The 14043-nt window shown below is 38.5% G+C and overlaps 1 protein-coding gene across 9 annotated transcripts in view; it reads right to left on the minus strand.

Annotated features, from left to right (window-relative positions):
* The window catches only part of ARMC8 (armadillo repeat containing 8), a 106487-nt gene that overhangs the window by 51753 nt on the left and 40691 nt on the right, over positions 1–14043 (minus strand). For 6 of the 9 annotated variants that reach the window (XM_082393449.1, XM_082393447.1, XM_082393453.1 and 3 more), the window contains 5 exons: positions 12668–12810; positions 12466–12563; positions 7160–7252; positions 2115–2195; positions 55–130 (listed from right to left, as the gene is read on the minus strand). In XM_082393449.1, coding sequence (XP_082249575.1) covers positions 55–130; positions 2115–2195; positions 7160–7252; positions 12466–12563; positions 12668–12810 — 491 coding nt within the window. Of the gene's footprint in view, positions 1–54; positions 131–2114; positions 2196–7159; positions 7253–12465; positions 12564–12667; positions 12825–14043 lie in introns of all 9 variants that reach the window. The other 3 variants (XM_082393454.1, XM_082393455.1, XM_082393448.1) reach the window with 2 other exon arrangements.

A 14043-nucleotide genomic window follows, 5' to 3' on the forward strand; every position in this document is an offset into this window, starting at 1 on the left:
TCTACAAAGTTCATAAATTAAATTGTGTAGGTGCCACTGAAAGTTCCAGCCTACCATTTACCAGGGTCATCGATACCTGGGGGTTTTCAAAAGCTAAAACTGAGAAGCATTTCAGTGCCTGCATTCGAACCTGTAAAAATAAACGAACAAACAAAGCATTTATTTTAATTTTGCAAATACGAATTTTAATGTCTCAGAATCTAAACTCTCCTGAAGAAATATCTATTTAAATCTGCCTAAAGTACTAAAGGAAGGAGTCAAGGGAATAAAAATAAGACCTGTATATCTGAAGAGTACAGTAAGTTAAAATTAATTTTGAAATAAGAAAAAACAGAGAGGAAGTATCAACTAAAATGGAACTAGATAAATCCCTATTCAAATTTAAAAGAACGCTGTAAAAAATACAATGCTCGTAAGGCAAAGGGAACTTAATAACAATTACTAATTGCCTTTCAAGTGGGACATTTCTTCTTCCCAAATTACAAACCAGAGAACTGAAGAGAAGACCAAAAAAAAAAAAAGAGTACTCTTGTAGTCGTGTATGGGATGGAGATGGGGAGTGGGGGAGGAGAACACGAGAGGAAAGAAAGTTATGATAAAAGTTCGAAAAGGACTAAACTAATTTAACTTTAGAAATACTTATGAATTATGTTACTATACCTCAAAACTAGGTAACTGGTCTGGGATGACACCAAGGGCTCAAACTCTTGACCACATACAACATATTTTATAATTTGCAGGAGCTCCTATGAGAGCTGCTATTTTTCATTCTTTCTGTTCAGCTTTCACCAGATGACCTAATCCTCACTTCCAAGCCTGAGTCTATATATGATGTTCTTCTGTGGAGCCTGAGATTGGCAGGATAGGTAGCTGAGGTGTGAAGAAGCTCTGTCCCTCACTTGGGCAATGCTCTGCAGCACAAGCACATGCCTACAGGTGGAACCTAGAATATGTTCATGACACTCTGACAGTGGAGCAAACCTTGGCAAGAGTAATGTTACCAAAACCTTTTTCCTTCTACAACCTGTAACTTGCCACAGTAGATAAGGAAGTCTAGTGTGGAAAAGAAAAGAAAGAAATGAAGAACTGGGGGAGTTAATGAAGCTAGAGGATGGAGAAGAACAAGAACAGTAAATCGCCACCCCAGCAACTGTTTCTTGACATACAAGTGCTGACTGGTCTCAGCCTACACATGGTACAGAGCAGAGGAAGCAGCTCTCAGTATATATGTCCTTCCCTTGCCTCTGGCTAGTTTCAAGCTGGTTCCATTCCCCATTCCTATTCTTGTGAGATCTTCACCAAGATCTAACTTTGGATGTCTGAGGTAGGGAAAATGTACATACTAGCAGGCCAGACCTGTAATAAAGCTAAGGACAAAAAGAGCAGACTAGGATCAGTGCAAATGGATAGACGACAAAAATGACAGCTTCTCTGCTTTACAGGAAATTTCTAGCATATTTAGTTCTAATGTGACACAATAAAGACAGTGTCCCAATATTTGCTACAACTTACCAGTTGGACAATAATGAAATGACCAAAGTTTTAACTAAATGCCTGATAGTATATCATGACACTGCTTACCTATATATAAAAGATAGTAAAGAAATTTAATTAACACAACTGAAAACCCTTGACTTTTTAACTCAAAATACAAAACAGAACACATTTTAAATGTTGATGTATATGTGGGTATATGCTGTAAGTTTGAGTCAGTGTGGCTAAATAATGGTTTCAAATAGGAAATCCAAGGTCTTTCCTGTTATAGCAAGCCATTGCTCCTACATACTTCAAGGCATGACCTCACATGCAACTTTGGCACTGACACCATACCAGAAGAGACTACTAATGATCACACGTAAAAATCAATAGGAACTCATACCACAATCATATCCTGAAGAAAAAAAAAAAAAAAAGGAAAGGCAAGGTAGATTTTTTTTTAAGTGCACTCTCTCTATAGGTAAAACAATGCCCCATAACATTTTACTGATGAAATACTATTCTTGATCACAATATCTACCAAAGAAACAACAAAACATGTGTGCTTCTTTCCAGACCAAGACTCTAGAAACCCAAAATAAAGTATAAAAGTCTGGCCATAATTTTTAACATCTTACTTTGTAAGATACTGAGGTTAGTAGGTGAGCAATATTCTGAACTGCACCATGATTAAATAAAATTGTTTGATGATCTGGACCCTGTAAGAAAAGAGAATATAATAATACATTAAGAAGAGTAATGATTCATTCCAATAAAACATTTACTTAAATGGAGAAAACCACATTCACTACAATGTAGAATTTTTAGTTACCCTTCTCCTGTATAAACCCATTCCCCAAAAGCAGGATAGACACTGTTTTCAGTCCTGCAAAGGGCTGTTATATCTTACCTCTCATCTCAGTTCCATAGAACCGCTGCCTCCTTACCTCCCCAAATAAGGAAGGGGGCACAGAAGCTATCCTGGCATAGGCCCTCACACCATTACAGCAACAAAAGCACTCCAAATTCTGCATTTCATGTGCACACCCTTACCCTATGCCCACAGGAGACAGTGTAGTCATTCTTAAAACTTAAGGCTGATGACCTAGCCAGGGGAACTCTAAAACTAATTAATTACAAGAGAAACTGGACCAGATCCTAAGCTACCTCAACACATCTGGGAGGTTGGAGCAGTGGATGGTAGGAAACACAGCACTGCATAACTGAGAAGTAAACATGTTTTAGTTCTCTTTCTCTCTCATTTCTCTTAAAATTATCACTTCTTAGAGTAAGAAAGTGAAGTAATAGGAAAATTCAGGTATTTTATTTTTTACCAACTCTGTTTTCTACTAATCAATTTACTTAAGATCTTCAAAATGGCACAAGCTAAAGATTAATGCAAGGCTTTGAAATTGCCAGTACTTAATTCACTTCTTTTATGTCCCACCCATTCACTCAAATAATGAAAAGTCAATTAAAGCCAAGGCAAGGATGGTATTTCATGCTTATCATAATTTAGGAGAGAAAAGTGTAGCACTGAAAGGTAGGTTACCTATTTGGGTTCACCAGAGGAAACCACTTCCTAGTCCAGAAAAAAAGCTCTCAAACCAACTTCTCCAACTCACTATTTAGCCAAGCTACAACTGTCTTGCAGATGCTCATTCTTTCTCGGACCAAAATATCCATCATTTGAAGTGGGAAGATTAGCATTCATACTTCTGAATAATAAAAGAGCCATACTCTATTTTATAGGCAACAATCCCCTAAACATTTTACATACTATTAAGAGCCCTTTAGGGACTTCCCTGGTGGTCCCGTGGGTAAGACTCTGCGCTCCCAATGCAGGGGGCCAGGGTTCGATCCCTAGTCAGGGAACTAGATCCCACGTGCATGCCAAAACTAAGAGTTCACATGCAGCAATTAACAAGTCCTCATGCCACAACTAAAGATCCCGCCTGCCGCAACTAAGACCCGGTGCAGCCTAAATAAATAAACAAACAAACATTTTTAAAAAGAGCCCTTAAAAAAAAAAACACTTCAGCAATTTCTCTCTTAATTTACATACATCTTAAAAATTGAAGTATAATTGATTCTATACATTTTCTAACTTCTAATTTCTTATTTTTTAAATGTATTTATTTATTTATTTATTTATTTATGGCTGTGTTGGGTCTTCGTTTCTGTGCGAGGGCTTTCTCTAGTTGCGGCAAGCGCGGGCCACTCTTCATCGCGGTGCGCGGGCCTCTCACTGTCGCGGCCTCTCTTGTTGCGGAGCACAGGCTCCAGACGCGCAGGCTCAGCAATTGTGGCTCACGGGCCTAGTCGCTCCACGGCACGTGGGATCCTCCCAGGCCAGGGCTCGAACCCGTGTCCCCTGCATTGGCAGGCAGATTCTCAACCACTATGCCACCAGGGAAGCCCCTTATTTTTAATCACTATATAATATTCCACAGTTTACTCAAGCAAACCCCCATCACATATTTTTGGTACTTTCTAATGTCTCACTATTAATTGACTCATTTGAAACATAGGAGTCTCTGGCTTATTCATTATAAGGGTAGTGGTGGAGACTACAAAGGGGGAGCCAAGGAAAAGAAGGGTCTCCTCAGAATCTGACCCATTTTTTCTACCACAAGTAGGTAGCTAGAATAAGTTATGAAGATAAGCCTCAATTAGCCTTGACTAAGGTTTTTTTGCCTTCCTTATAAATTTTAACACCCTGATTTATATACAGGCGATGTTTAGCAGAACAGCTAAGTAGGCAGGGGGCTGCCTCTACCCCCTTGTACCTCACTGTTCTTCCACTGTCTTCAGCCAATCCATTCTCCTGATTTGAGGTGACCTAACACTAATAGATTATTTTATATTCTTCAAGACAAAGAACAATACACAAGTATATTCCTTCCCCCTATTTTAACACAAATGGTAGGATAATACTATATATTTATATTTATATATATATAATATATAAAATACTACATATAAATACTATATATATACTATACATACATATATAAGTATATATATACATGGCTCTAAACCTTTTATTTCCTTTATAATACATCTCAGTGATCACTCATATCAGTACATAAAGAGCTTTCTCATTTCTGTTTTGGCCTTAATCCATTGTACAAATGTCCCATACTTTAACTAGTATCCTACAGTTAGACATTCAGATGGTTTCCAGTCTTGGAGTTATATTTATAAATGATGGTGAAGCACAGTGCAATTCTCTGTATGTAACTGTTTCCCACCACTTACAGGATATTGTACTTTTTAATCCCTCATATTCTTTGCCCAAATTGCAGCAAATATTTGTTACAAAAGAAGCTCTTCCTCCTCTCTATGGTCATAGATAGGATTGTGTAAAAACAACTGCAAGGAAGGAATTAGTGACTGAACCAACTAAAGAGGAGGAACTATTATTCCATTATCAAGTTTCTCTTTAGTCTCTCCAAATCAACCTGCATGAACCTGGAGTTAGTGAAACAGCCTCTCAGGGTGGGAAGCACATAAGCCCTCATGATCCTAAACCCCAAAAGATAGGTCTCGAAATCTGAGTCACTGCTTAAGTGGCAACAATGTAGAAGTTAGAATTCCAATTAATATTATTACTAGCCTTTTTTTGCTCCTTAATAAATCAGGGAGAGAATTTCAAAAATATAACTATGATTAGCTTATAACACAAATGCTTTAGAAATCTCTTTTTCTGTCTCCCCTGCCCAAAGTATGTAAATTTATTTAATATTGATACTAGTATATGAAAATTTGTAAATGAGTCTTAAAATGCTACTATGAATTTTATTTATTGTTTTCATAAACAAAATGAAAATAAAAGGTTTTTATAATTAATGACAATACAGAGATCATCAGACCAGTTGTTTTCAAAGATACATGTTGTTAGTGTATCAGTAGGGAAATTAATACTGTATTTTAGACTATTACTATTGTCACTGGGTTTATACATGCTATAATGTTTCCTGAGGTCTAGTTATATCTCAGACTACTTAAATTGGGACATCTAATTACCATGGCAAATGCTAATTATCAGGCTAAAAGAAAGCTGAGTTCAGGTTTTTAATTTTCTTCAGTTCTGTTAGTGGCATGAGGGTGCCTGTAAATTCTTGTTCAGCATAAGTTTCTCTCCAGCAAAAGAACTAGTGATTTAACAGTATTCCGTTATCTATGATTTCAGCTAAAACAGCATTGAGAAGTTTCAGATGAGCAAGCCTAAAAGCACTGAGAAGTTTCTGAAGAGCAATTCTAAAAACTATTTGGGTAACTTCAGGAATAGGATTATTCAAACTTCTCATAATTTGACATGTAGTAGTTATACCTCCAGGTCCAATTTTCAGTGTCCTTTTGGGATTACTGTGATTATGACTAGTAGATGCCGTGCTCTCAAGCACTTGCATCTAGATGCTGAAAGATTTGTAATGAGGCATATAGTTCTGGAGTATCCTTCTCCACCTATCTACCAGGGTTGGCTATAAGACATCATTTAATGTTGGAAATTGTTTTCTCAAAGCTTTTCTTTGCCCACCTCAAGAGATTCAGGAATTGACATCCCTGGTCCTGTGAGTTGGCTTACATGCTCACAAAGCAATCCAGGAAGAGAAACTTCAGAGACTTGACAAAAATCTTAAATTCTAAATGTCTTATATAGAATAGAATAGGCTATGACAGCTAGGATTTGGGAGGGGTTTTAAGTTATAATCTGTAGTTAGTTATAATCTATAGTTACTTTTTCTGAAAGCAACTGATTTAATTTATATTTGGGAAACTGTCCTAAAATAGCATAGATCTGTGATCTTCTTAGTTTAGTATGCAGTTGTTCACCTTTCCTTCTTTCCTATAGTTCCCCAAACTCCTCATTTTATATTTGCATTATAAGTGATAAGTAGGTAAGTAATGCTGTCCTGAAAAACTTATCAGAAGATAAACAATGACTTGGTTAAAAGTTAGCAAATTATGGTTATCAAAAGAGTACACTCAATATGTAAACTATGAAGCAAAATAAATAGCACTGCAGAGCACTCTTCAGTTTAGGTTCAGGCTCTTTTAATAACTGAAATTCCTCTCAACAAAGAGGAGAGAAGAATCTCTCTTAGTTCTCCTTATAAGAGGTCACTTAAAACAATTTCCAACGATGTGGAAACTGAAGGTGTGGGAAAACATTCATGAGCATATACTGCTGGTAGGAGTATAAAATTGTATAACCTCCATATAAGACAACATGTGGTAAAATTACACATGCACACACTCTCTGACTCAGCAATTCTGTTTCTTATAAAATGTCTTACATACAGGGTATTTGCTGCATCACTGCTGTGAAATAAGATTGGAAACAAGCTAAATGCCCAACAATAGAGGACTGGTTGAATAAATTATTGACATCTATACAATAAAATACTCTTCAACTGTTTAAGAAAAAAAGAATGAGGAAACTCCTTATGTACTGATATGGAATATCCTTCAAGATGTTAAGTGAAAAATGCAAGGTGCAGAACAGTATGTATGGTATGCTACCATTTGTGTCAAAAAAAAAAAAAAAAGGGGAAAATACATACATACGTCTGCTTATATGTGTATAGATTAGCTACAGGAGGATACACACAGAAGGCACATCTCCTGAGGACATGCAAGATTTTATATTATAGAGAACATTTGTTCTGGTTCTTACTTTACAGCAGTGTGAGAAGATCTGACAGATGTACTCCTGGGTATAGCGGGACCTGCTAAGCAGCGCCATGAGATGCGGTATCACTGTGGCATCCTGGAGTCAAAGGGAAGAAGAGCACAGCAACAAGAAACTCAAACACAGTGAGTATCTCTAACAAATGATTTCCACGAGCAGATACATATGTAAGCCTCTTATCTTAATGACAGTAAATCAAGTCTCTTTAAGGAACACAACACAAAAGCAACATGGCAATCAAAACTGTCTAGGCAAAGGACAAGGAAAGGGGCTTCAATGTTCATCCTTGACAACAAAATACAAGAACAGGAAATTCTCAATTTCTCTCCCATAAACAGCCTACATCTCCACAATAAAACAAAATCATTTCAATAAGACTTGACATAAATCTATTCTGAAACCAAAATGTGACATATTAATAAGGTATGTAATAATGTATTGCTTATAAGGAGGAATTACTGTATTAAAATAAAAGTTGACAATTTTGATCTCTGAGATGTTCTGGTAAGTATCAGCAACAGGTTAACACTCGTAACAACTGTAGTTAGCTAATTTCAGTCTTCACAATTTATATCATAGCAACTTCTCACTTATAGCACACTCTCTGCCTACTACTGACACTTCACAACATACATGATGGTATAGGACAAGACAGAAGAATCCACCCAACCTGCTGCAGGGCTCTCCAAAAATCTCCTCTTTCTTGAGTGCAAAAAGAATTAAACGTTGAAATAATATTTGGCTTGAACCACAGATGGAAAAGGAGACTTAGCTCAAGCCCCCTAGTCAATGCTGTCACAAGTCCTGTAGCAATAATTCTCAAATATGAATGTGCATTGCGTGTATGTTCCCAGGGGACATTCTGTAGATACAGATTCTGATGCTCTAGGTTTGGAGTAGGACTTAAGATTCTCCATTCTAACAAGCTCCCAACTGATACCTGATGTTGCTGGTCCACAGACCACCCTTTGACAAAAGACAACAGAGGGCAAGGAAGGAAACTTAAAAGAATACCAGAATACCACTGTTGGCATAAACAAGATTTGGGGTTTCCCTCAGAAAGTAAAGAATGCTCAAGATACATAAAAGCTAAGTAGGAAAACAGAAGGTTGTTGATGCCTACAAGTAGAATCTTTTCCCCTTGCCTGTTAGTATAACCCTGTGTTGTCATAAGCAGTTTAAAAACAAAATGAGGGAATTCCCTGGTGGTCCAGGGGTTAGGACTCAGCGCTTTCACTGCCATAGGCCCAGGTTTGATCCCAGGTCGGGGAACTAAGATCCCGCAAGCGGCGTGGCGTGGACAAAAAAAATAAACAACACTCAGAAAATTTCAAAGAAAGTCAGCTACTAAATTCATTTAAAAAAGGGAAGAGATGAGAATGTAAAGTACGCATCTATTTTACAGATGTGGGGTTGGGGTGGCAGGAATAACGACGACAGTGGTTCCATTGACAGATGATAGGGAAGTAGGTTAACAGCTGAGAGAGAAGAAGCACTTGAGAGGAAGAGCCTCTATTAGGCTCCTAAAACTACTTCCACCTCATTCCTTTCCTCCATTGCTCTCTCATCCCTCAGTTTTCCTGTGACAACAGCCCCTATCCCATTTCTTCACACCTGCGTCCTTTCTGCCAACTGTGTCCTATATCTGCAGTTTATGGTTGAATAAACAAGGCAAAGAACAGTTACATAATTTCCCCGAAGTCACCCATCTGATAAACAGGATTGCAAACTAGACATCCTGCCCTCTTCAACAGGACTGTGCTGTCTTTAGTTCAGTGCCTGAGTTGCCGTGGTAGCTGGCCTCTACACAATCCAACTCACAGATGTCAGTTAGTTACACCTAAATACTACTCTCCGTCATTGTCCCACCTAACACTTTTCATGGATTCTCCACTGTCTCTGAGGGATAAAATTGTTTCACAATTTAGGTATTCTCTCCGTGAAAGTCACGTTAATGTCCCTGTGTCTTAATTTTTCTTATGTAAAGAAGTTAAGTTTGTGTAGACTAGTGTTCTCCAAATTATGCACCATGATCCGTTAGTGGGCCACGAAATCAGTTTAGAGAGAGAGGAGGAAGGAGCTAAGTCAGTTGACCAGGATCAGTTTCTCCCCCATTACTGGGCTGGAGGTTGGGGAGAAACTTATAGGGTAAAGATGGGTGATTGGTTTAATTTCTTTGTAAACATGACAACTGGACCTTCAGGAAAACAGATGGAGAGCCCTTCTATGTGGAAAGCTTTGAGGAGGATGTCCCCATTTTAGAAGTGCTTACAGTAAACCACTGGTTCTCAAAGAGTGGTCCGTGGACCAGTAGCATCTCAAGTTACTGGGAAACTTGTTAGAAATGCATATTCTCAGGCCCTACCCCACACTCACTGAATCAGAAACTCTGTAGGTAGGGTCCAGGATTCTGTGTTTAATGAGCTCTCCAGGTAATTCTGGTGCATGCTCAAGTTTGAGAATCAGTGTAGTAAACAGTCTTTGGATTTATGAGGCATGGCTCCCTGAAGAATGCTGCACAAATCCCTGAGGTATAAAATTGAGATGTTTCATAATTTAGAGCCTCCCTGCTGTGTGAGGTGACCCACAAACCTCACAGACCTTATGCATCATTACAAGCCAGAGGAGCAAGGGCCTAATGTAGGAAAAACAAACTATGGAGGCACGTGGCATGTTCCCTCTCCCTGCCTGCTTTGCCTGTGCCTCTTGACTGCTTATAGTCTTGAAATACTTGTAAAACATGATTCTGGACAAGATCTCTGATTCATATGTGTCCACTTTGAAACTCTGACATTCTGTGTGTCAGCTCAGAGAATCACAACCAGCATTTTTTTTAAATGAAAAAGGATAGAACAGAAATCAGAAGGCACCAGATTTATGGAACTGTTTTGTGAAGACTATCTCAGGATGTTCCACCACCCCTCGCCCCCTCCCCTTTCCGCCACACACACACAGTATGGCAGTGGAAAATATCATTCTTACTGTGGACTGTGGATAAGAGTTTGAAAAATACTAGTCTGGATAATTTTTATTAAGAAAGTCCCAAGTAATCAACAGATAAAAACACCCCCTAGGGCTTCCCTGATGGCGCAGTGGTTGGGAGTCTGCCTGACAATGCAGGGGACACGGGTTCGAGCCCTGGTCTGGGAGGATCCCACATGCCGCGGAGCGGCTGGGCCCGTGAGCCACGATTGCTGAGCCTGCGCGTCTGGAGCCTGTGCTCCGCAACAGGGGAGGCCGCGATGGTGAGAGGCCCACGCGCCGCAGTGAAGGGTGGCCCCCGCTTGCCACAGCTGGAGAGGGCCCTTGCACGGAAACGAAGACCCAACACAGCCATAAATAAATAAATAAATAAATTTTAAAAAAAGGAAAAAAAAAACCCAGAAACACCCCCTAATAATCCCTGAAGTTTTTGAAAACCACTGAATGACTCTAAAGATCTTTAGATTCTCTCACGCGTATTCTGATTCTAGCCTGGTAAGTAAGCCTCTAACAAGCTGCTTCTGGTTCACCTCTCCAGCCGAAATGAACACGGATTCCCTTCCTGCATTAGACTATTCTGTCCACTGTCCTGCATATTCTCTCTTACACAGATGTTTCCTAGAACAGCTTCTTTTCTCTCCACTTCTTGAAATCTTATCCATTATTCAAGACCAGGTCGAATTCTACCTTCTCTACAATGCCTACTCTACTGGACTTAACCTATATATAGTGAGTGCATTAAATATACTTCCTTAATTTGTACCTATTAGGAAATTAAGAAGGGTCTTTTTACAAAAACCAAAAAAAAAAAACCAGCTTACAAATTCCTCAAGATCTGAGACGATCTTTCACTTCTTTACAAAGCCTAGAACGTTTGATATTTGCAAATTAGCAAGACTTCAAACACTTCTTGAGACTTTTCTACAACACAGTTATCACAGTTAAGATCAGTTTTGAGATGCTAAGCATGGGTTGGCCAAAAGGTTCGTTCGGTTTTTTCCGTTAAGATGGCTCTAGTAGCACTTCGCTGTCTTTAACTCTATTCAAAACAATTTTGTTAGATTGTATGTGACAGCTGTCATATCAGTGTGCATTTAAAAAAAGACATTATCAAAACTGGTGAATTTTTGTGTAGCCATTTTAATATTGAAGACGAAAGAAAAAAAAGCAACATTTTTGGCATATTATGTTTTATTATTTCAAGAAAGGTAAAAATGCAACTGAAACGCAAAAAAAGATTTGTGCAGTGTACGGAGAAGGTGCTGTGACTGATTGAACGTGTCAAAAGTGGTTTGCAAAATTCGTGCTGGAGATTTCTCTCTGGACGATGCTCCATGGTCGGGTAGAACAGTTGAAAGTGATCGAATCGAGACACTGGATGAGAATAATAAACGTTATACCACGTGGGAGGTAGCCGACATACTCAAAATATCCAAATCAAGCGCTGAAAATCATTTGCACCAGCTTGGTTATGTTCACCGCTTTGATGTTTGGGTTCCACGTAAGTTAAGGATAAAAAACCTTCTTGACCGTATTTCCACGTGCGATTCTCTACTGAAACATAATGAAAAAGTTCCGTTTTTAAAACAAATCGTGGTGGGCGATGAAAAGTGGATACTGTGCAATAATGTGCAATGGAAGAGATCGTGGGGCAAGCGAAATGAACCACCACCGACCACACCAAAGGCCGGTCTTCATCCAAAGAAGGTGATGTTGTCCATATGGTGGGATTGGAAGGGAGTCCTCTACTATGAGCTCCTTCCGGAAAACCAAACAATTAATTCCAACAAGTACTGCTCACAGTTAGATCAACTGAAAGCAGCACTCGATGAAAAGCGTCCAGAATTAGTCAACAGAAAACGCATAATTTTCCATCACGATAATGCAAGACCGCATGTTTCTTTGATGACCAGGCAAAAACTGTTACAGCTTGGCTGGGAAGCTCTGATTCATCGGCCGTATTCACCAGACATTGCACCTTCGGATTTCCATTTATTTAGGTCTTTACAAAATTCTCTTAATGGAAAAAGTTTCAAATCCCTGGAAGACTGTAAAAGGCACCTGGAACAGTTCTTTGCTCAAAAAGATAAAAAGTTTTGGGAAGATGGAATTATGAAGCTGCCTGAAAAATGGCAGAAGGTAGTGGAACAAAAGGGTGAATACGTTGTTCAATAAAGTTCTTGGTGAAAATGAAAAATGTGTCTTTCATTTTTACTTAAAAACTGAAGGCACTTTTTGGCCAACCCAATAAATTAGAAGTATGCTGTTAGTAAAATGTAACTGATGATTCAAAAACACCTAAAACTCACTGTATACAGTAGTTCCTCTGGAGTAACGGGACTGGTGAAGATGGTGCGCAGGCATCGGAGGCAAGCTTCAATGAACTTCAGGTCTGGGGACAGTAGTCCTATTAATAGAAAACAGATTTGAGACTCATCCTTTCAACTCATATTTAAAACTCTGCAAACTGATTCTAATTTTTACTTGTATAAAAATGACTTCTTTACATACCTTGCAGTAAGGCAGGGATAATATGGCAATCGAGTAGAGACTTAACATTGTTTTCAGTACCCATAGCAAGACTTCCCAATACCACTGCACATTCAGTTTTCAACTCTGTGCTTGAGGTTTCTTGCTGAAGCAAGTACAATAATCTAAAAAGAAAGAACTTGATAAACAGAAGAGACAAAAAAACTTAAAAGTAAACATTAGCTAAAAGTAGTGTTACAGAAAAAGGCTACCAATACATCCCACACACTGAAAATATGGTTGGTGAGCTTATAGAGGGCTAGGAAATGGTCATATTTTTATATAAGCTGTTAATTTAATAATGGAATATCGAGTGGGGGTGGATCTAAAGAGATTTTCTTCATTTTGAGCAACAGAACTATCATATAATCTTAGTTTATCAGAACTGTGAATCTGAAAGTTGTCCACAAGTGATCTCTGTGGAAACAGCAGCACCACAGTCCACGTTATCTGCCACTCCAGGATATGAAGACTCCCAAAGCCAAGTGCTGCCGGATCTTAAGGACCTTGAATCCCCAGTACTGCAGTTCAGAGATCACAGAGATCTAGCCTGGAGGGAATATTCAGAGTCCTTGTGCTGCTCTTCAAGCAAGGGAAGCTCTCTTCTTTCTCCAGTCCTCCTATTTGGGAGATCAGAAGATCCTATTTCTACTCCAGGCCAGCCTGCCAAATAAATACTCCCCAAATTCTAATCATCCACCACTCATGACCATCTCCTTTATGTTCTAATGTAGAACCTTCATGCCCCCTAAAGCATATTTATATATACTGAGCACTAATTCCCTAAGAAAGGCTGCTGACAGCTTTATAGTGACCAAGGTCCATCACAATAAAAACAATAAAACCATTAATCCTATATTAAAAGATAGAAAAGAAGAAAGAAAAAACCAAAACATTAAAAAATTCTGAATGAAAAACTTACAGCAATCGCACATAAAACTTAGTTCTGGGTAGCAAAGGCAAAGAGGAAGTTATACAACTGTCACTGTCTACCAAAAGGAAGCTTATTAGCTTCATCAGAAGAAATCAAACTTTCTATGTTAACTTAAAAACCAGAAAATTCGAAAAAATTAGAAATTAAAAAAGAAAAGCAGGGTTAAAAAACCAAAAAATTTTTTTAAATTCAAAAAAGGTTTTGAGAATCCTAATAAATAATTATCCAATCATACAAAAACTACCAGAGCGCAAAGGAGACAGGGAAGATTCAGGCTGGTGTACACTGCTTACCTACACAACACATCCTTTTATTGCAGGGTCAATGATCTTCCTGAACCTCTAAAAAGTATTAATACATCTGTTTCATATTCCATTCCCTGGTACCTTAATTTTTTTTAAAGAGATGCTTCATATACTTCAAA

The sequence above is a fragment of the Balaenoptera borealis genome, assembly GCF_965194805.1.
Source record: "Balaenoptera borealis genome assembly, chromosome: 5".
In the NCBI taxonomy this organism is placed as follows: Eukaryota; Metazoa; Chordata; class Mammalia; order Artiodactyla; family Balaenopteridae; genus Balaenoptera; species Balaenoptera borealis.